The sequence below is a fragment of the Lithobates pipiens genome, unplaced genomic scaffold (genome assembly GCF_037356315.1).
Source record: "Lithobates pipiens isolate NorthernLeopardFrog02 unplaced genomic scaffold, aLitPip1_a1.2 Scaffold_28, whole genome shotgun sequence".
Lineage (NCBI taxonomy): Eukaryota > Metazoa > Chordata > Amphibia > Anura > Ranidae > Lithobates > Lithobates pipiens.
Genome location: NW_027507789.1, coordinates 183,770,934 through 183,794,013, shown reverse-complemented (window position 1 = coordinate 183,794,013; position 23,080 = coordinate 183,770,934). Strand labels below are relative to the sequence as shown.

General features: G+C 44.8%; 1 protein-coding gene across 1 annotated transcript in view; it reads left to right on the top strand.

The window, feature by feature from the left end:
• MEIOC (meiosis specific with coiled-coil domain) overlaps positions 1 to 23,080 on the top strand; it is a 68,061-nt gene that overhangs the window by 41,459 nt on the left and 3,522 nt on the right. Inside the window, exons 6-7 of the mRNA XM_077460092.1 lie at positions 6,822 to 6,956; positions 13,148 to 13,328. Coding sequence (XP_077316218.1) covers positions 6,822 to 6,956; positions 13,148 to 13,328 — 316 coding nt within the window. The remainder of the gene's footprint in view (positions 1 to 6,821; positions 6,957 to 13,147; positions 13,329 to 23,080) is intronic.

The following is a 23,080-nucleotide window of genomic DNA, read 5'->3' as shown; positions in this document are numbered from 1 at the left end:
CCACCATTAGGGGCAAAATCAGCATAGCAACCCAACTAAAGAGACTAATAGACATTAAAAACGTAAAGACTTTTGTTGCCCTCAAAAGCCAACACAAGTGCCCCTTTAAAGCCCTATTGGATGCTGTCAGGCTGAAATTGAATTTGGCCCTCACAGTAAAAGCAGAGAAACCCATCCACTGGAGTAGGGCTGGACTCTACAGTCAAAAAGATAAAATGGGACCGATGCTGGCATCTAAGCTATCCCCACGGCACCATACTTACTGCCTACCTAGGATTAGAGTAGCAGGCAATACCCTCTGCTGACCCCCACAAGATATTAGAAGCCTCCTGAGGTTTCTACACCAACCTCTATAGTATGATCCCAACTAATAAGCGAGCGAGCATCTCTGAAGAAATAAGGGAGGTCATTAAAAACCTCAAAACGGGCTCAGTGCCTGGGCCAGACTCTCTCTGCCATATTACGAATCTTTTGCAGACAAGTTAGCGCCTCATATGGCAAAATTCTTTAACGCAAAGACACAGGTATCTCTCCTAGATCCTCAGCTCAATGCTGCCTACGTAACAGTTATCCCCAAATCAAATAAGAACCCAGACGAGGTTGAGAATTAGACCAATTTCCCTCAAATAACTACCTCAAGATTCTAAAGAAAATCTTGGCCAACTGCTTAGCCTCCTTTATAAATCGGTACGTCAACAAGGACCAAGTAGGATTCATATCAGGCAGATGGGCCAGACCAAATCAGGAGGGCCATTGATCTATTCTCCTTTCTACATTCAGGATGGGATGGGGGCCCCAAACAAGGAGGGATGCTTTTATCCGTAGACCTGCACAAGGCCTTTGACACTCGAATGGACTTATTTATTCACCTTACTGAAGCAATGGGGATTTGGAAATCGCTTTCTACACTTGCTCTACTCCACACAAACAGCACTGATTCGGCCACCACTCCAAACCTTTCAACATAGCAAGGGGCACTAGACAGGGATGCCCCCTATCCCCTTTAATATTTGCCATAGCCATTGAGACATTGGCAGTCTCAGTTCATTCCAATCCCAATAAACAAGGAATTTCTTGTGGCTCCCAAATAAACAATTCGCAGACAATATGCTACTTTTTGTAACGCCCATCACGTCACTCCCCAACCTCTGTAAACTCTTGAACAAATTTGCAATGGCTTCAGGTTTCCGGGTAAACCATGACAAATCCTATGCCCTCAACATGGCTCTGAAACCAGCCACAGTGGAGACGCTGCAAAGCTCCTTTAAGTTTAGATGGCACGTCTCCAATATAATACTTAGGGCTCAACCTTACCGCCAAAATAGACCAACCGATTCAGCAAATTTCCTACCCACCTACCAGAGACTTGAGTCAGGTTTAAGACCTGGGCCAGTAAAGAACTATCCTGTCTGGGTAGGATCCACTCAATAAAAAGAACACGCCTCCCCAGACTGCTATACTTGGCTATCCCGATTAACCTACACAGACCATTTGCAATCACTCCAAAGGAAAGTCGTCCGGTTTATCTGGGGAGGTGCAGGACATAGGTTGCCTAGAAACACTATATACCGGCAGGTTACACAGGGTGGATTAGGGCTGCCACGACTTTGATATCAGGCGAGACTAGCCCAACTTTCTACAGTCTATAATAGAACAAAGACCACACTGGATCCAAATACAGGCGCCGCCCACCTTCACCCCCGACTATCATCATGGATCCCCTCCAAAGATGAACCCCCCCCTATACACTCAACGATCCTTTCACAATCCCAAAAGCGTGTCGTGCCTAAATCTGTTTGCTGACACCTTTTTTGGGGGTTTCTTTGGGTAGGGGTACCAGGGAGGACATATATAAAATGCCTCTCATGCAGCCGGCTCACTGCATTTGGGCAGGTGGGCCATAGCACTGTCTGGAAACAGAAGGGCTGTGACGATCTCTTCCTGGAATTTAAGGAAGGATCCAGTCTGTCCTGAAGCTTCGTATAGCACAAAAGCGTTCAGCAGAGCCAATTTCAATGTACAGACACTTTTTTTTTTTTTTTTTTGTACCAGCATCTGGCCTTGTGGGCAATTGGGTATGGCACCAACAACTGAGGGGTGAAGGGGTTAACGGGGGGGGGGGGGTGATTATCAGGGGTGCCAAGTGTACCTGCGTGTACTGGTATCAGTGTAGGGTTGTGCACTTATTGAGCTCTTCTGTTCTCTGGAACGAAAAGACTTGCACAAGGAGAGATGACATCAGTTCCCCTGCTGTGTTTACACTTAGACATGCAGGGGAAGGATCTCATTCGTCAGGAGCAATCACCAGGTCCAGGCCTGATACCATTGGCCTGGGGATCGAATCCGATCGCCGCAGCCACTGAGATGGTACATGCAACGTATAGCTACGTAGCGCTTTGCACAGCCAGGCCAACCTGCTGCACTAAGTGCAGTGACTGGTCCAAAACCGGTTAAAAGCTAGTAACTTGGGGGTCTTTGCCTATAAAGTGGTGCATCTGTAGCATGTATCCAAAATGCTGCTTCCAAGATGTACTGCTTTAGAGAACTTTACAAATCTACATTGCAGCTACAAGATTTTAACCCAAAACAAAATAGCCTGCCCCAATACATGGCCATTTGGGTCTGAGGCTTAAAATGAGAACCCCACATGAAAAATACCACCCCAAACAAAATATTGTACCCCTCCCACACGCTAACAAACCCCTAGTCAAACGGCAAGCCAGCCCATGGAACCATGAAAGGGGGATGGATGCTTTGGGGCAGGAGGGGCTTGGGCACCCCAAAATTCAACCACCTCAAGGGCCTCTTACACACAACCGGGGGGGGGGGGCTGCAAACGGGGCTTTACGGAATGTGGAAAACCCCTTTAAACTAGTGGGTACAAGGTGTTTTGTGGTTGGCATTTGGCTGAGCCCAGCATGCCCCAAAGCCAGCTATGTTGAATGCATGTGACCTTGTATTTTTCAGGAGGAGGTTTGGGCAATCGCTCTCCTCTCCCCTTTCCTAGCTGTCCCTGTTGTATGCTCTGAAATGGTTTGGATTGGTGAAGGCAGCTCACGGCCTTTAAAGAATAGTGGCATACAGTTTCCCTTTTAAAAGCAGAAGTTAGCCCATGGAAATCCAAGGGGTTAGAGGAAGGAAACGAGAGCAATGCAGTGTGGCGTTCCCCTTTAAAAGCAAAAGATAGCCCAAGGAAATTGTATGCATTAGAAGGGGGAGGGTTGAATGCCCTTTTAGGAGGAGCTAGAGGGGCGAGAGTCATTTTATATAATTTTACCAAGGTGCATGTCATATGTTGGCAATGTAACTTGACCTGTGTAAATCTGCTTTAAAAATTGTCAAGTTTAGAGGTGTGCCTGTTCAACCTATGCAATTGCATGTATGTTGCTTAACTGGTTCCCAAGGTACGTCCAATCTTTAATGCCGCCCTGCCATCCCGGTTGGGACCCCCGTGAGTCCGGTTGCGGGTCCGGTGGACTCTATCGCTGGGGGCATACCACGATCTTCTCACGGCGCGGCGTAATGCTGTTGTAAACAGCATTTCCCCATTCTGCCTAGCAACTAGTGACGCTGATCTCTCTCATGTGATTGGAGCAGAGATCAGTGTTCACTAAATGAAAGCCCAACCCCCAACAGTTAGGAACACACCCCTAAGAACACTTAACCCCTACACTGCCACCCACCGGTTAACCCCTTCACTGCCAGTGTCATTTGACACAGGAATCACTGCATTTATATAGCAGTGATTGCTGTATAAATGACTGGTCCCAAAAGTGTCAGATGTGTCCGCCATAATGTCGCAGTCACAATAAAAATCGCTGATCGCTGCCATTACTAGTAAAAAAAACTTATAAAAATGCCATAAAACGATCCCCTATTTTGCAAACGCTATAACTTTTGCGCAAACCAATCAATCGCTTATTGCGATTTTTACCAAAAATATGTAGAATACGTATTGGCCTAAACTGAGAGGGAAATTTTTTTATATATCTTTGGGGGATATAACAAGTAAGTTATTTTTATTTTATTTTTTTTCAAAATTGTCGCTCTTTTTGTTTATAGCGCAAAAATAAAAACCGCAGAGGTGATCAAATGCCACCAAAAAGCTCTTTGTGGGGAAAAAAGGACGCCAATTTTGTTAGGGAGCCATGTCGCATGACCGTGCAATTGTCAGTTAAAGCAACGCAGTGCGAATCGCAAAAAGTGGTCTTGTCTTTGACCAGCAAAATGGTCCGGGTCTGAAGTGGTTAACCACTTCAATACTGGGCAGTTTCACCACTTTCCTTAGGCCAATTTCCAGCTTTAAGAGCTCTCGCACTTCTGACAATTGCAGTCATGCAACACTGTACCCAAATGAAAGTTTTATCCGTTTGCTCACACAAATGGAGCTTTAATTTGGTATTCACAACTTTTTTTTTTGCAATAGAGGAAAAAAAGGGCAAAAAAATGAAACTATTCTACTTTCTATTTTAAAAGAAATCCAATCTAATTTTGTCAAAATGTATTCTGCAGCATGTCTTTGGTAAAAAAAAAAAATTCTGTTAAGTGTATAATTTGTGTGATCATGCACATATGTACGCAGATGATCATGTACAGATGTGTGCAGTTGATCATTGGGTGGTGTGGGGACACTGGGCCAGCGATCAGTGTAAGAAACCGCTTATACTCGACCACCAGCCGGCTGCAGCCATCAGCGCTCTATCCTCACTGATCACTTCCGTGTGAGAAGAGAGCTGATTGCCTAGCAACCAGCTCTATTTACATCACATGATGACTGTGATTGGACACAGCCATCGTGTGATCATGTGATCAGGAGGGCCAATCACAGAGCCCTCCTGACGATCTGAAATTCGCCGTGTCCAGTTGACACAAGCTCATTGATTGTGCTGCTGCGGGGGCAAGCATGCGCACGATCCCTTTCCCTTCTAAGGCTGGGTTCACACTGCTGCGGGGGGAGATCCGGATGTGATTCGCACCGCAAATCACATCCAATCTCCGTAGCGATGCGAGTACAGCCATACAGATAGTATGGCTGAATTCGCATCGCTCCCGCAGCAAACTCGCACGGGACCCTTTTTTTGGTCCGCAACAGAATCGGATCGCATGGGGGTTCACACCATGCGATCCGATTCCTGTGCGAGTCGGCAGATCGCACTGCGATATGCGGACAGATCTGGGGGTGTCATTAACATATCACTGACACTCCCAGCCGTCCGCATAGGGCAGTGTGAACTGCCGGCGGGAGTAATGCGATGCGGGAAAACGCCGCGGATTCGCGGCGTTCCCGCATCGCAGCGGTGTGAACCCGGCCTAAAGGACGTTCCTGAATGTCCACTCAGGAGGAAGCGCCCACATGGCCGTATATGTGCAGTGGGAGGTGGTTAACATTTACTATGATTTTGGCCGTGCAGTGAACAAACGCATGTGAGCGCAACAGCCACTTGCACACTGCTTACATTGATCTTGTGCAGTTCTAAACCTACTTGCGGGCACAGCAGGCTTTCTCTGAAAGTTACTGGAGAAGCTGCCATGCAGTGCTTCTCCGGACTCTCCCGTGCCATCAGGGACCCAAAGAAAGAATCGGAGGCCACTGGATGACAACCATAGAGCTTTCCGGTGACCAGATGGTCACCAGTCATCTGACTGTAAAAGCTGCGATCGTGGCTGTCAGCATGAGATCTGTGAATTTTTTTTTTTTTTTTTTTTCTCATCTCATGCTTTCCAGCCTGGAGGAGAGATGTGGGTTTTTACTGACCTTGAATCTCTCCGTAGAGGACCTGTCAAATAGATTCCTATTACAAGGGATGTTTACATATACAATAAAAGTGATAAAAAAATTAAATGTAAAAAGTATAAAAATTAAAACGCCCTTGTCCCCGGTAGCTCGCGCTCAGAAGCCAACACGCAAGTCCCGCCCGCATATGTAAACACTGTTCAAACTGCACATGTGAGGTATTGCCGCATGCGTTAGAGCAACAATTCAAGCACTAAACCTCCTCTGTAGCTCTAAACTGGTAACCTGTAAAAAATGTAAAGTGTCGCCTATAGAGATTAAGTACCAAAATTTGGTGCCATTCCATGAGTGTGCAATTTTAAAGCGTGACATGTTGGATATCTAGTTACTCTGCGTAACTTTGGGGTTACTGCCTGTGGGCTGTCTTTTTTATTAAATGTGGATTGTTTCCTGTGCTAGGTGAGAGGAGCCTATCTCTGTAAACCGTAACTCATTTTCTGTCCTGGAAAATTAGTTAACGGGTAATAACTATTGTTTTCAGACTGCAAAGGAAGAGCGCCGCGCAGTGGCATTACTGTGCAGGTGCGAGCTTGGGAGGTGCATGCTGGGTAGCCAGCAAGACGAGGGCTTCAGATGCCCACAGTTGACATGGAACCTGCCTGCTTCCGAGATCTGGTATAGTATTCCACTATTTTAACATAAACTGCAAGGACCACACAAGCTATTATCTAAATGTTGCTTTATGTGTAGACAAGAATGGAGGAGTTTTAAAAAAACAAATGATTTGGGGGACTGGAACTCTGCTTTAAGCTGGCCATACATGCCTAACTGGCTGAGATTTAATCCATGTATTGGGCAGGCTAATTGTACCCAAGTCAATCCATTGAGAGACTTGAAGAAACCTGTCGGATTGGTTAAAACAGACACAGTGGTTTAGATTTCTGCATCAACATTGTGTTATGGTGATCTGTCAGTTTTTTTGTTCAGCTCGATAGGTTGAACGAAAGAAACGTTGCGTGTGTACCAGGCCTTATGCAATGCAATTATATATATGCAAAAATGACTTTGGCTGTATGTTTGGTTCCAGATAGAGTTGATCTTTATGGAGGCTTACCCTGGAAAGATGGTTTCTAGTGTAAACAACATCTGCATTCAAAAACTTCCTGCAAATCCCTCCAGAGTTGATCGTCTGATAGTTGATCAGTTGCATGAACAAGCTAGAGTAAGTGCTGAACTTTATTTTATAAATTGAACAGCTTCCCTTTCCAGTAGCTAGAAATTAATGAAACCTACAGGATTATGCTATCATTTTCTAATGTATACAATCAGCACTGTACAATTGGCATCTATTAATAAAGGGGAATGTTTACAATTGTCTTATCTGCAGTGGTAAAGAGTAGCTTGCCCCCTTGTGGCCAAAACGTGCAGTGTAATGTAATCATACTGTCCTGCAATTGTATGCTCAGTTTTAGCTGAACTTTTAGGTCCGCCTTCTACAAAACGAGTACATGGCAGTGACGTTGATCTCTGACATGTCAGCTCTGTCCAGTTCCCCCCTGCTGGACTACAGAACACCTTTATGTTTTAAAAATGAAAAGGAGTTCTGTAGTTTAGCAGGCAGAGCTGACAATTATGCTTTGGGTTTCAATGCAGCAAATGCAAAGTTGCCAAGTCAACGTTAAGACCTCAGTGGAATTCTAGCAGGTTGGATAGGTATTTTTCTGTTAACCCTAGCCCTAAACCTGGTGAAATGTGCATTTATTGTGTACGGTGCAGCCCATGCAACAAATGAGCAATTGATTTCTCTGTAGGCAGTAATCCAAGCCCCCAGGCAGTTATTATTGGACAGGGAGATTTTTGGTTTTGTTGGAAGATAGAAGGATCATAGTACCATAACCCCGATCAGCAGTGGAAATGTTTTGCAGCAGGTCAGGGTACTTGGAACTCGTTTGCAGCAGGGTAGATAACTGCCCTGCAGACTTTTCTGGCAGACTACTTTTTGTTTAGGTCTTTTTGACAACTTTTATGGCTGTTTTCTTCAGTGGCTGGGGAAGTAGATGTGATTGGACAGTCGAGATATGGCTGATAAGGCCATCATCCATAAAATATGTGGATATGTCATCTTAAATTTCCCACTGCTTGGCTGTGTCTTCTGTGTTATATACTGGATTTACACCCAGGTAACCCTATCCATCAAATATAAACAGAAAATACTGCACTAGACAGTGAAAACTAAAAAGCTGCAACAAAAAACATCAAATCACTATGGCATGTATCAAAAAAATTGCTGCGCTAAACAGTGAATCTCAGCATTATAATAAATATTAAAATACCCCAATCAAAAATAAATCAAACATTGTCCATAAAAATGTGAGAACAAAAAGATATCAAACACTTAGTGGCTCAGTAGTGGATATCTCGATTTTAGCATTTTATAAGGAGGGTGCCATCATCCTTGGTGAATATAAATTTGAAAAAGGGGATGTATAGGGGCTTTAGGACTTTAGAGGCACCAGTTATATATTCAAGAAAATGTTTTTTTTAATAAATTTATTCAAAAGTTGAGAACATACAAAATAAGAGTTAAAAAGCTTGACACAGACTTGTATCTACACATATATGGGTCTACGCCAGCATTTACATCAAAAATATAGGAATACAATTCAAAATATTAGTAGCTCCTATGAACCAAATGTAGTCAGAGTATACATATATAGTCACTATAGTGATGAGCTGGTGTAGCATCCCATAGGTATGCCTGACATGTTTCGCGTTTAGGAACGCTTCTTCCTGGGGCACAATAAAAACACTGTATGTGCCCCGGCATACGCTAACCTGTACCTGGGGGGGTGGGAACGACATATTTTTTTCCAGCGATGCCTTATCGATGTATACAAGCCAGGCTCTCTGCTGGCTTCGCTACATCTATGACGTTTTCGTTATATGGATTGGTACTCAGAGTGAGCTCGAATCCTTTGTTGCCAAACTCAATTTGAATCATTTCAATTTAAAATTTACATTTTCAAGTCACCCTTCCCAAATTACTTTCCTTGATCTTACTATCAAAAAAGATGAGTGGACATATTGCTTCCACTCTTTATTGAAAGGAAACTTCGGGCAATACTCTTCTGCACGCTACCAGTGCACATCCGGACCCTCTTTTGCGGAGCATTCCCTATGCTCAATACATTAGGTTGCGACGTAATTGCAAACATGCCTCTCATTTCAAGACCCAAGCCAAACTCCTCCAGCAACGGTTGAAAGCCAGGGGCTATAGTAAATCAACCCTGCAAAAAGCATATAACGGGGCAAGACGCCAAGCTCGCGCTACCCTCTTATATAAACGACAAAAGTCTCAGATCCCGACGGTGAGATTTATAACAATTCTCTAATCATCACCTAATACATTTTCTTGAACATTTTCTTGAATATATAACTAATGCCTCTAAAGTCCTAAAGCCCCTATACATCCCCTTTCTTTCAAACATTGTCCATAGATATAGATCAGTGAGATGATGAATATGAGAGTCTGAACTATAATAAAAATGGAAACAAACTGCTCAGTGCACTTCAGAAAACACATGTCAATGCCAATCAACTTTCACAGTGAACAGCTTTCAAGGAGGAAAGATCCGTGAGGGTCCTTACCGGAGCAAATGGACTCCCTCATGAGCAGAGTCACAAGTGCAGGCAGATTAAACCCTCTGGGTGGCTCTTGTGTCGAGTCTTACTGGCAGCTTCTGAAGATGACCAAAGACACATCGGTGGGGGGTTGGTTCGGGGATGAGCAAACAAACACTCGCCAGTCCCTCATGTATGTCCTCTTCCGATGATGGACAGGAAAACCCTCAAACAAGGGACAGTATACAAAAGTGCCCAGCCAGTAGGTCAACCAATCTGAAAAAGATACTCTGGCTCAAAGCTATGAGTGTAAAAAGCAAAAGCAAACTGATCGTGAAATAACACTAAAAATGCCTTTTAACGCTATAAAAAGAAGTGGTATTACCCGCATTGTCATAATACAAAAAATACAATTACAAATAGCCGGCAATGTTTAAAACATAAACACCCGTGCATAGGGGTCACATGTAACATAATGGTATCGGCACATAACCCTATCCATCAAACAGTGAGACAATTGTAAATGTGTTAGGAGTAAGCGTTATACACTGGCTCTTATACACTGGCTCTTATACACTGGCTCTTATACACTGGCTCTTATACACTGGCTCTTATACACTGGCTCTTATACACTGGCTCTTATACACTGGCTCTTATACACTGGCTCTTATACACTGGCTCTTATACACTGGCTCTTATACACTGGCTCTTATACACTGGCTCTTATACACTGGCTCTTATACACTGGCTCTTATACACTGGCTCTTATACACTGGCTCTTTTGCTCAAGCCCACTTTTCTATTCAGTGTCTTTGTGGAGTAGCTCTTCTGGTTTATAGACCGACACACTCATTGTAATCTGGCATTGATACTGGTGTGGGCAGGGTATGTCTACTAAAATCTTGATGGGACCCTATGAGGCTACAGTATGTGCTGCACTGTCAAATGGGTACAGGCACTCGGCTGCTCCTAATTGCAATTATGTTAAAGATTTTTTTACTGGTTTGCTGTACTTCAATAAACAAATCTTTTAGACCGGCAAACTAGACTGTAAGTACATGTTTACTTTGTGTCAGTAAAATTCCATTCCTCTTACTGATCAGTCAACTCTGGTCATGTTGATTAGAAGACAGATTTATTACAGATGTACCAGTACAAACGGATGAGGGACCCTTCTAGCAGGAGGTCCACAGCAAAGTCATACCAGGAAATCTCTACAGTCATTTTATAGCAGTATTTGGCAACTTGCCATTGGCTAAGGCACACTGGTGTTTATGGTGCATTGTCAGCTTTATTGCCAAAGCCAGAGTGCCTTTTACAAGCTTTTAGTAATATTTGGTAATATCTGCTAGTTTCTCAACTAGCCTTGGTCAGGCTCTTTAGCTACACAAAGTACATATAAGGAACAAGGCAAACATCGATATCGCCTGTAATTCTTTGCATATTTCTTATCACTTTGAGTCCCCAGTGCCATTTCAACACTAGGAGTGCCTTTTTTTTTTTAAGTAAACGCACAAGGAGTCCGCAGGGGTCAGGCTGGAACCACTGACTGTCAGTGACATCTAGCATCCAGCTCCTGTGCTTCCAATGCTTCTACAGATCACGCCATAGGAATGTTTTGTAGAAGCTAATGTAAATGGTATGCTTCCATATGGTGATTGGATCAGGTAGTTGCACCTCATGTGACATCACCGTTCCTGTCAGCGTTTAAGTTTGGGCAGTACTGTTGCAGCTTTGTCCAGCATTTCCCTACAGCAGTAAATTCCTTCTATAGTGATCTATTGCTGCATAGTAGATCACTATTAGAAATGCTCTGCTTTTGCACAGCTGCATAGGAGTCTAGTTCTGTTTTTTTGCTAATGCTGTATACATACTGTATGCTCACATAAGTGAACCCAATGTCTCTTCAATTCCTAGTGAACTTCTAACCTTGAAAGTCGTCATGCTGTATGTGTCCCCCGTCCAACCTGATTTAATCTTATTTTTTTTATGTTTTAGGCACAGATATATTCTCCATAGTTACATACTGTAATTATGTATATACCATACCGGGGTCCAATCCCCCTGGAAGCTGGCGCTCACTTGGTGTACCCAGAAGCAAGTGCCTACCCAAGTGGTTGCACTCCTGCTTACTGAGCACAGGAAGTTGGTTGCTCACCACGGCTACCATTCAGAGAACACTTTTGCACTTACTGAATGAATGCGAAGTGTTCTCTGACTGGACAAGGCAGAGGCAGGGTGGTGACATCTGTTTCACCTTGTCCAATCAGAGCGCTTTGCAATTCAGAAATGAATGGTGCCCATGCTGAGCAGCCAGCCAACTGTGTTCACAATGCATGAGGCTGGCTGTTTAGCACAGGACCCAGAATCAAGATCACCAACCACCTCCCACCCGGCCACTGCACATAAACGGCTGGGTGGTCATTTTCTCAATTGCTCAAGCATGATGCACGTTGTGGTCCGATCCTGTGATCATTATGATCACAGAATCCAGCTGAGCAGAGATTAGAATATGGCTGCTGTGATTGGCCCTCCCGATCACGTGACCGCTGTGTCCAATCACAGCTGTCACAATGTAAACAGATGTGGACGTTTTTACAGCAGTTTTTGGCTTCATACTTTTTTTTTTTTCTACAATCAAACTCCCCATCTTATGCAGGCCATACACGGTCGAATATCGAACGAATTTTCTTTTCAAAATCCGAAAATTCGTTTTTTTGTGATCCGATGGTGCCACCATTGATTTTCGAAATTCGGCCGACCAAGCCTTCAATTTCACTTCATGTTGCTACAGAAAAGAATTTTCTTGGCTGGGAATCTTTTCTCTCCGTACATTTTCTTTTCTCTCCGTACATTTTCTTTTCTCTCCGTACATTTTCTTTTCTCTCCGTACATTTTCTTTTCTCTCCGTACATTTTCTTTTATCTCCGTACATTTTCTTTTCTTATTACGTTTCTCGCACGATTCTCCCATTGATTAGAAAATCGTTCGTTTTTCTAAAAAATGTCCGATTCCTCAAATTTTATTTCCGCAGGAAAATCGGCTGTTGCTGCAGCCCACTAATGGTGCGAAATTCATACGAAAATTCTTAGATGCGAATTTCGAAAGAAAATTCTTTCGAAATTCGAACCGTGTATGGCCGCCATAATCCTATGTCCATGCACACACAGGCTGTTAAAAGTTTTTGGCTTTAAAAGAAAACCTCAAAACTAGTGGGCTTTGAGTTTTTCAGCTGTAAAAAGTCAAACGCTGCTAACCAGGGTTTGATATTTTTGATCCATTGAAGGAAGAATTTTTTCGTTCATTGACGGACACAGCATCTTAATCTTGACCTTGGTTATATCTCCCCTTTAGGAGAGGGGCGATATAACCCTAGGTCAAGATGAAGATGCTGTGTCCGTCAATGAACGTCAGAAAAGGATTTTACAGTGAGTACAAAAATCCTGTTTAACTTTATTTTTTTTTTTTTTTTTTTTTTTTTTTTTTTTTAAACAAAAAAAAATAAAACGCTGAAGGTTATAAACGCCAGTAGCTTTGCAGCAAGTTTTTCAATGTTTAACATCCAGTGTGCATGGGGCCACATTTTATCAAAGCTTGTAGTTGATAATGGGCATTATTAAAGAGTCAGTTTATCCATTTATGTAAAATTTAGTGTCTGCACTAGCCCAAAATATGCAGTTACATTTTTTTGGTTGTTCTGGGTGGCTCTTGCTACCATTGTTTGTTCTATTTAATGTTTACCCTTGCAATCTAAGGCTAAGCAGCTTGGTAAAATCCAACTTTGTTTACAAGGTGGTGACCCTGGTGGGTAAAATGGAGCGCTACTGCAGTATGCCATTTCACATCAACATTTCTACTACTCTTGATCGCTACCTGGAGACGATTCACATTGTTCAAGCCCGACGCAGGGAGGAGCTGGTCAACACTTCAGGACGCCAAAAGCCTAAAAGGGCTCACCCACAGGAAGACAAAGGTAGAGGCCGCTCTGAACCAAAACTTGTATTTGTATGAGACTGTCATAGAATACAAAGGTATAGCAGAGCATGCCAGTCAGAATAGAGAACAATCGCATATGTTTTATGTTTTCTGATTGTAAACTGCAGTAATATCTACACGTGGAAAGATGCACATAAAGGTACTTAAGTTAAAATGGCAATAAACCTAATCATGTAAATCTCATATAATCCTTACTATGTAAATACGATTTCAAAAGTACCTTTTCAGGGACATGAAGTCAGATACTGATGAATTATATTGTCTACAGGAGGATTTGAGACTGGCAAATAAAACCTCTGTAGGCCAGCACAGCATAACGCCTCCTGTACCCAGCATGAAACTGTTTCTTAGACACTGGCAAACATAAAAATTGTAAGCTAGCCCCTGTGTAACATTCTCTTCCTAGCATGCCAAAACAGAAAATTGTACCATACTTGCCGTAATTTTCTTTTCCTGGTGCCTATCCATGGCAGCATACCTGTGACAAGCTCCGTCTTGGCTCCTCCCTCAGGACTAGTGAATATTATAAAAGAAATGGTTAGCGCAGCCCCAGCATTCTCCGTAATATAGAATACCGAGGGTGGGATTGTATGCTGCCATTTATAGGCACCAGGAAAAGAAAATTACGGTAAGTATGGTACAATTTTCTGTTTTCCTGGTGCCTCCATGGCAGCATACCTGTGACAAATAGCTGAGACGGGTGGGATACTTAGAAGTTTATTTTAAAGAAATTATTATTTAGAAGAAGCGAAGGCCGAAGTGACTGCCTGTCTGCCAAACTCCACCGAAGAGAGCTCCTGGGTCCACCCTGTAATGTTTCAGAAATGTATGTTGGGACGACCAAGTCGCTGCCCGACAAATAGTCTCGATCGACACATTCGCTCTTGCCACCCAAGAAGCAGAAACCGCTCTGGTGGAGTGCACCCTGACCGCCGAAGGGGGTTCCAGTCCCTTCGTCCTGTACACCTTGTGGATGAGTTTAACGATCCATGAGGCAATCGTTCTTGTTGACGCCTCCTTTCCTTTGTTTTTACCCCAGGGAACTATAAACAGCCTGATGGAAGCCCGGAATGATGCTGTGGCCTGCAGATAGCATTTCAAAGTGGAGGCGATGTCTAGCTCATGAAGAGAACCGGAGTCCTGTTCTGAAAATGTTGGGAGTGCCCAAGGTTCCGACATGTTCAAGGATGATGCGACCTTGGGAATAAACCATCGCACTGTTCTGAGTTCCACTCTGTCTGGGTAAAATATAATGTGATCCTGATCTGCTCCTAAAGCTTGGAGCTCTGAAACCCGTCTGCCAGAGGTTATAGCTATCAGGAAGGCTAACTTCAAGGTTAGATTCCAGAGCGATGCCGAGTCCGAAGGGGCAAAGGGTGGATTGGCCAAGGACTCCAGGATGACGGCAAGGTCCCAAGTGGGAAAAAGATTGTTTGGTTGGTGGTCGGATCTTTCTGACAGCTTTGAAGAACTGGATTAACAATGGATCCTCTGCCCATCCTCTACTGGTTGCTGTTGAGATCGCTGATACCTGCACCTTTAGTGTACCTAATGCAAGACCTAGGTCTAGGCCTGTCTGCAAGAACTCGAGAATTTGAGAGGATGATGGGGAACCTGGATCATAGCTTCTGTCAAGCATGAAGGCCCTGAACTTGTTCCACACTTTATCGTATGTCGTTTGTGGATGGTTTTCTTGCTTTGAGCAGGGCTGCAATCACTTTGTCGGAGCACCCTAGGGATTGGAACCTTTTCCTTTCAGCTGCCAGATGTGAAGGTCCAGCCTGTGGGGATCTGGATGGGTGTGACATCCCTGCGACAGGAGAAGAGGTATTGTTGGAACCTTGACCAGAGGTCGGGTGCTCAGATCCATTGCCGTGGGGAACCAAGGCCTTTTTGGCCAATATGGTAGGACCACTATCACCGTCGAGGTTTCCCTCACAAGTCTTCACAAAAATCTTGGAATGAGGCCACAGGGGGAAGGCATAGGCCCGATTGCATGCCCAAGGGGCTGAGAGGGCATCTGTTGCCTCCGCCTGGGGGTGAGGAAGCCTCGAGATAAACCTTGGAAGCTTGGTGTTGAATGCTGTCGCAAAGAGGTCTAGCTCGAGGGGACCCCACTGGTTCACTATCCAGTTGAAGATTTCCGGGTGTAGGGACCACTCGTTGGTATCCGCGAACTTGTGGGAAAGGCTGTCTGCCCTGGAGTTGAGATGACTGGGCAGATAGGCTGCCCTTAGGTCCTTCAAATTCCTTTCCGCCCAGAGGAATATGGGTTCCACCTCGTTCAGGAGGGACCTGCTGCGCATCCCCCCTTGTCGGTGCACATAAGATACCGCAGCCCTGTTGTCCATCCTGAGGAGAACTGGTTTCCCTGAAATCTCGAACTCTAGGGCTAGTAGTGCAAGGTAGGCTGCTCTGAGCTCCAAGACATTTGACACCATGCCTGCTGCATGGAAGGACCATCTTCCTTGCACTGAGGTCTGGTTGGAGTGTGCTCCCCAACCAGCTGCACTGGCATCGGTAGTAATTATGATCCAGTCGACATGCCCTAGCGGGCGTGATTTCCGAAGTGTCTGTTTCTTCATCCACCAATGTAGACTCCTGAGCATCAGGGTTGTCAAGTGTATGGGTTGGGATAGATATCGTCTGTTCCACAGTCTTAGGAACTCCATCTGGAAATGTCTCAAATGCCAGTGGGCCCAGGGGACCATAGGGATACATGACGACATCCGGCCTATCAGGCTCAAGCAGTTTGAGGCTGTCAGGTAGGATCTCGTGCGCACTCTCTTCATTTGCTGAATAATGGAAGTTGCCTTCTGCGATGGGAGAGACACTGTTCCTTTACCTTATGTTGAACAGAGCGCCCAAATAGACCATCTCCTGGGTTGGAGAGATTACTTTTTCTCCTGGTTTATCTTCCATCCGAATTCCGTTGTCAAAAGGATGCTCCTGTGCTCAACTAACTGGGCTGGATCCTTCGCCAGGAGTAGGTCATCCAAGTAGTGGTATACCCGAAGCCCCAATTCTCTCAGAGGGGCTATGATGACAATCAGGGTCTTTGTGAAGACTCTTGGTGACGTGCAGAGGCCAAATGGAAGGCTCTGAAATTGGAGATGTACCTGCCCCACCGCGAATCTCAGATACTTCTGGAAAGGAGGGAGTATGGGTGTATGCAGGTAAGCATTCTGCAAGTCTATTGACAACATCCAGTCCCCTGGTTGGACTACATAAATAATCGTCTGTAGTGACTCCATCTTGAATTTTTCTAGAAAAATATTTCTCTTGGGGACTAGAAACAGGGTGGAGTAAAAACACGAAAATCTCTTGGATGGAGGTACTGGGACTACTGCTTGCTGTTCCTGCAAGGAGAGAAGAAATCGCTTTAGCGCTTCTGCTTTTTGGGGGGACCTTGACACCCTTGTCGGGGAGAAAAAGTCCTTGGGAGGTTTGTCTAGGAAAGACCAGAAATGGCCGTGTTTGACGGTGGCAACTACCCAAGGATCCCTGCACTTTTGTTCCCAGATCTTTGAGAACTGTTTTAACCTGGCCCCTACAGGGATCACTTGGGCTGGCCTGGCGTCAAAAAGGATTTTGATGAATCCCGTGGGGTAGGCACTGGCCTCTGTCTCCGGGTCTTGAGAAATGTAGACTGTGTACTTTTCCAATTATGCCTGAAGCCTCTCCCTTGCCTGGACTGTCGGTAGTCCTTATTTTTGGAGTATTGGAACCTGGGTGCGAATGACCTGGAGCGTCTGGATCGCCTGTCTTGGGGAAGTAGGCCTGATTTTCCGCCAGTGACCCGAGAGATGGCCTTGTCCAGCTTTTCCCCAAACAAGGCTTTACCGTCAAAAGGTATCTTGCACCAGTTCTGCTTCGAGGCAATGTCCGCTGCCCAGTTTCAGCCACAGGGCACGTTTGGCCATTACTGAATGGAGCATTGCCCTTGCGGAGCAACGAATTGAGTCAATGGCGGCTTCTCCAATAAAGTCCGCTGAGAGCTTCAGCTCATCTAAGGCCTTAATTATATCTTCCTTTGGGATGTCCTGTTGGTTTGCCGACTCTATATTATCCGTCCAGACACGTAATGAGTTAGACACTGATGTCAGGGCTATCGCAGGTTTACAGGCGTTGCCTGCCATCTGATAAGCCTTCTTAAGGTCAAGGTCCATCCTTCTGTCCAGAGGATCCTTGAAAGAAGTTGAATCTTCCAGGGGCAAAGTGACATTCTTTGCCAGCCTTACCACTGCGGCATCGACTACTGGAGAGCCCTCCAGCATTGCGGAATCCGCCTCAGAGAGAGGGTATAATTTTCCCAAGCGATTGGTGGATAAACTCTTTACCCCAACCGATCGCTTGTTTAACCGCCTGTACATAAGGCTGGACCATGGCGAAGGCAAAGCCGGAGGCATCTAGGTCATCAGATTCCTCTGAAATGGCCATCTCATCTTGATGCTTAGAGGAAGATGCAGGCGTCGGACGAAAAAAATTCCACTCGTGGATGGCCCGGGAATGGAGGCCTCAGCCAACTGCTCCTGAGGGGATGCTGGCTGTTGCGTCGGCATTGTAGCTACCAATTCCACAAGGGAATCTTTTACTGCCTTTTAAGGAGATCCGCCACTTGCAGGCCCTCAGATTCTCTGTCCGCTGCATAGTCTCTAAGACAATTTCAACAAATCAGTTTGTCCGGAAGTGGGGTACCTCCACAGGCCTGGCATCTAGTGGGTCTAGGTCTCGGAGCGCGAATGACGGCGCTTGGCCGAAGCTTTCCTGCCACTTCTGTAATCCCCACGCCTGGGCGACCTGTCTCTACTGTGACTAGAGTCATCGTTGTCTTTATATCGCCTTGAGGTCCTCTTGGACGTCTTCTGGCGTAGAGGACTGAAGTACAAAAAGTACCATCCTCAGTGCACTCTTTTTTTACTCTTTTTCTCTTACCTGGACGTAGGTCCTTACCTTGGGAGTAGAGTAGGATCTTGAGCGGGCGGCGAAAGACTTATGTTAGGCGGCTTAGCAGAGGCAACGGCTAGGAAAAGAGTCAGAGGAGAAGCATCAACTGGTTGTGCCCTAACTTACGAGGAAAAAAAGAATTTACCTGCATAAATGATGACTTTCCCCCTCCTTTTTTTTTTTTATTTTTTATTTTTTTTATTTGGAACCGTAAATGATCGATTAATGAATTAAATTTATTAATTTACATTTATATAAATATATATTATCCATTTATATTATTTAGTTTTTTATATATATATATATATATTTATATTTATTTATATATATATATATATATATATATATATATATATATATATATTTATATTTATATTTATATTATAAAAAAAAAATATATTTTCTATCAATTCATTTGCCTACCTTTAGAAGAATGGGTATAACTTCCCTGGAGCTCTAAAGTGCAGTTCTCCTCACAGGCATCCCACTGAGGCTATTAGAGAGATAAATAGGAGGAGGAGGGGTGGGGGCACTCCTGTGCTCCACCCCTGACACTCTGAGGGCAAAGTGGACACTCCGCCCTCAGCAAAAATGGCCGCTGTAGCCTCTGAATCCACTGCGCATGCGCCGAGCGAGCTGTCGAAAAATCCGACCCGCCGGCGCATGCGCAGAAGACGGCGGGGAACGCCGTAAACAAAAACCCGGCGCTGGCCGCGTGCGGCCCCTAGGGAGCCTGAAGGACGACAGGGGCGAGGGGGGAAGGGAGGGGGGTCTCTGAGGGGTATGGGAAGCCAGGGGAAAGAAATAGAAAGTTGGGGAGGAGAGGAAAAGAGAGGGAAGAGGAAAGGAGAGGCAAGAGATGAATTGCAAGCCTAAAGATAAAGGGAAAAAGGAAAGATAAGGAGGACAGGAGGGAAGAGAGAGACAGAAAGGACAATAGAAATAGCTGCTACCTCTGCTGCCGTGAGCTGAAGCCTGAGTACCCAAACTGCAGATAAAGCTCTTAGTTAAGAGACAAACTGCTTGTCCCAAAAGATCTTACAGAAGGGACTTCCAACCTTATAAGCGCATTTAGCTGCCCAAGAGAAGGAACTGCATCCGGGAGAGGCTTGAACCCGGACGGAAGCTGCCGAATGCAGAAGGTAAGGATGCCGACCAGAATTCACTGCCATGAGGTATGAGGAAAAAAAGGAGAATGCTGGGGCTGCGCTAACCATTTCTTTTATAATATTCACTAGTCCTGAGGGAGGAGCCAAGACGGAGCTTGTCGCAGGTATGCTGCCATGGAGGCACCAGGAAAGTATTTTACTAATGTGCTAGGTGGTTGGACTCCCTTTCTAAAGCTTAGGAGTCTACTTGGTAGCCTTTCTTTGTATCTTCAGAAGGAACCAATGCCTTTAATCTGGAACCCCTATTTTAGGGTTGACTTCGGAGACTTCCCAGTTAAATCAGGTGAAACGGAGTCATGTCCCATGTCCACAGGGACTGAATGTTCATGCAGGACATTTTGGTTGTGTGCGCACCAATTGGGGCACCTCATCCATACACTTTAAGTGCTCTCCATTGCCTTGCCCTGCAAAGTTTGTCTGATCTTCCTGAACCTTTAGATCAAGCTGCACCTTTTTTTTTTTTTTTTTTTTTTTTTTTTTTTCTCTTTTCCCCCCCTCGCTCAGTTCGGTGTCCTAGCAGTCTGTTTTTGAGGTACCATAGTCTCCTGATGCAGCAGATTTACGGGGGGGGGGTTTCAGACCTCAATACAGTGCATTCTACCCTGCAACTGGAGAATCAGCCTGACGTTCCAAACCTTGGGTCTTTTATGGCTCTTACAGCTGCAAAGAACTTTCCACCTCACCTGCTATGAGGCATATATCTTGTCCCCGCTCCCTCCTCACAGGAATTAATTGGCAGAAGCAGTGGCTCCCCCTGCCTCAGCAAAGCCTCAGAGCAGGGAGAGGGGAGAAAGCTGCTACAGACGGGAACAGTGCTGGATCAAGTGACCACTAGGGTAAGTATTTAGAGGGGTGAAGGAGCAATATTGAGCTCCATTACCTTGATGTCATTTTAAAATACAATCTTAACTCCGTTTTCACTGGCAGGTTTTACCCATTGCCCTATAATGGCTATGACCTCATGGTTCAGTTATGGTTGTTTTGGAAGCCTCTAAACATGTCCTGTATGGATGTTTTGCCTAAATGGAAGCACAAAGCACTCTAGTTGGGTTGCTGGGAGGCAGATGACCCATCGAAGGAGATCTAATTACTTGGGATTAGTCCCCTCCTACTTGGCTGTTTTGGATTTATGAAGAAGGCCTTTTTGATATGGTTTCCTGTTCTGCCTTTAGTCGGGTGAAATTCTCTTGCCATCCTGATAGGACCTCTGTCTGTTTTGTTTGATCAGGGGAATCTAGAATTCTTAACCCTGTGCCACTTGAAGTCAGGGACAGGTAGGATTTTTTTTATCCTGATTTCTTCTTAGGACTTGCTCCAACAGTGTCTAGTGTACTAGTGAATGTTATTGGCTACATCAGGGCAGTGACCCATTCACCAGTTTCATGGCTGGGTTCTAACCTTTTGCCTACCATTGTTGGGTTTTTTCCAGACATCTTATCCCTTCAGTTATGCAGACTGTGGGATCAAATCCTGGGTTCTCTCCTTGACATGAGTCATTCGCATCCTTAGAATTCCTTCCATAGAGGAAATTGCCATTTTGTTTTGACAGTCTTGAGTTACAAAGCTCTAATTTCTTGACCCTTATGGGGTAAGGCAAGTAGAAGTTTAGAGCCTTCCTACTTAGCCCAGCTGGTGTTGTCCTTGCAGGATTATTGTCTGGTATGTTACCACCAGGGACTTATTCCCATTTTCCTTGTTAATGTTCTGTTTTAGGGTTTGTTTGCTTCACTGTTGAAAATGTTTTTGTCATTCCTTGATGGGTGCAGGCTGTCTAGCCTCTGGCTCAATCTATGGTCTGGTGCTTCCTTCGGGGGGGGGGGGGGGGGGGGGTCATTCCTCCCTGGTGGGTGACAATTTCTTCTTGGTCTTGGGCATCAGTTTGATTGTCTTTCCTCCCTGGCCATGTTGGCAGTTCCCCCTATGACAGAGGGTTCAGTCCCATTTGGAGCAAGATTGGTCCTTCAGGAAACAGAATTGGCTGCTTTATCTTGTGTTACAGCATCATTATGAAGATATCCATAGCACTTTACAAAAAAGTGCATTAAGGCACAGTTAGGAGCCAACTTATTCTGAAGGACACATTTGCTTTAAAATGTTTAAGGCCATCTAAGTAAGGGAAGGCTGGAATCCCTATAAATGTTTTATTGGGCTTATTTTCCCTCATTTCCGGTCTGGCAAAATCATTGTTTCCATGACAGTAAGTGAAGTAAATCTCTAACAAAATTCCTCTAAAATAAAAAAACAAATCCTCCTCTACTCAAAATGAACAAATGCAGCTACACTAGATTAACAAAAGTATTGCGATGCCTGCCTTTACACGCACCCCAGTCTTGGTCCATAGGGTTCAATATTGAGTTGGCCCACCCCTTGCAACTATAACAGCTTCAACTCTTCTGGGAAAGCTCATCTATCCAGTTGAGGTCAGGACTCTGGAGTGGAGGAACTTGGCTTGCCTGCACAAACTTGCTCATCCATGTCTTTATGGACCTTAGTTTGGTGGGGGGATTATGGTGTGGGTTTTTTCAGGGTTTGGGCTTGGCCCCTTAGTTCCAGTGAAGGGAACTCTTAGGCTCGGTTCACACAGGGGGCGATGCGAGGCGACACGACTTGCCGCGACCTCAGCGGCGACTTGCAAATGACTTCTGTATAGAAGTCAATGCAAGTCGCCCGAGGGCGCCCAAAAGTAGTACAGGAACCTTTTTTCTAAGTCGGAGCGACTTGAGTCGCTCCTCTTAGAACGGTTCCGTAGTACAGAACGTGTGAACGGAGCCTAAAGGTGTCAGCATACTAAGACATTTTGGCCTATTTCATGCTCCCAACTTTGTGTTACCAGTTTGCGGATCGCCCTTTGTTCCAAAATGACTGCACACCAGTGCACAAAGCAAGGTCCATAAAGACATGGATGAGTGAGTTTGGGGTGGAGGAACTTGACTGGTCTGAACAGTCCTGACCTAAACACCTTTGGGATGAATTGGAGCGGGGACTGCAAAACAGGCCTTGTCAAACATCCATGCCTGGCCTCACAAATGTGCTTCTGGAAGAATGGTCAAATGTTCCCATAGACTCACTCCTAAACCTTGTGAACATTCTTCCCAGAAGAGCTGAAGTTCTAGTTGCAAAGGGTGGGTCAACTCTATATTGAACCCTACAGACTAAAACTGGGATGCCATTAAAGTTCATGTGAGTGTAAAGGCAGGCATCCCAATACTTATTTGGTAATGTAGTTATGTGCACACCTGTCAATTTGTTTTTGCTGGGCTATCCTTGTAAAGAATACCACTGATAGTATAAGACAGCAAACTGGATAGTTTTTTTATAACCTTTTAAACCTGGATGACTTGCATATCAAAAACATCTAAGCCCACTACGTTCATGTACAGTCAAATCTCTAGCGGATAAAACATGGCTTCCCCATTGCATGCATTGCGAACATGCACCAACTCATTTCTTGTAAGCTATTAAATGTACCGCGAGATGTTTGTTGGTAGCACTCATTTTCTAGTCATGTCTCCCAGCAAGTTGTTACAAAAGGGGACAACAGAAGACTTGGTATCTGTAAAAAAAAAAGTAAGTTGTATGTATTAAATCCGCTGTATACCAGTAGTATAGCACT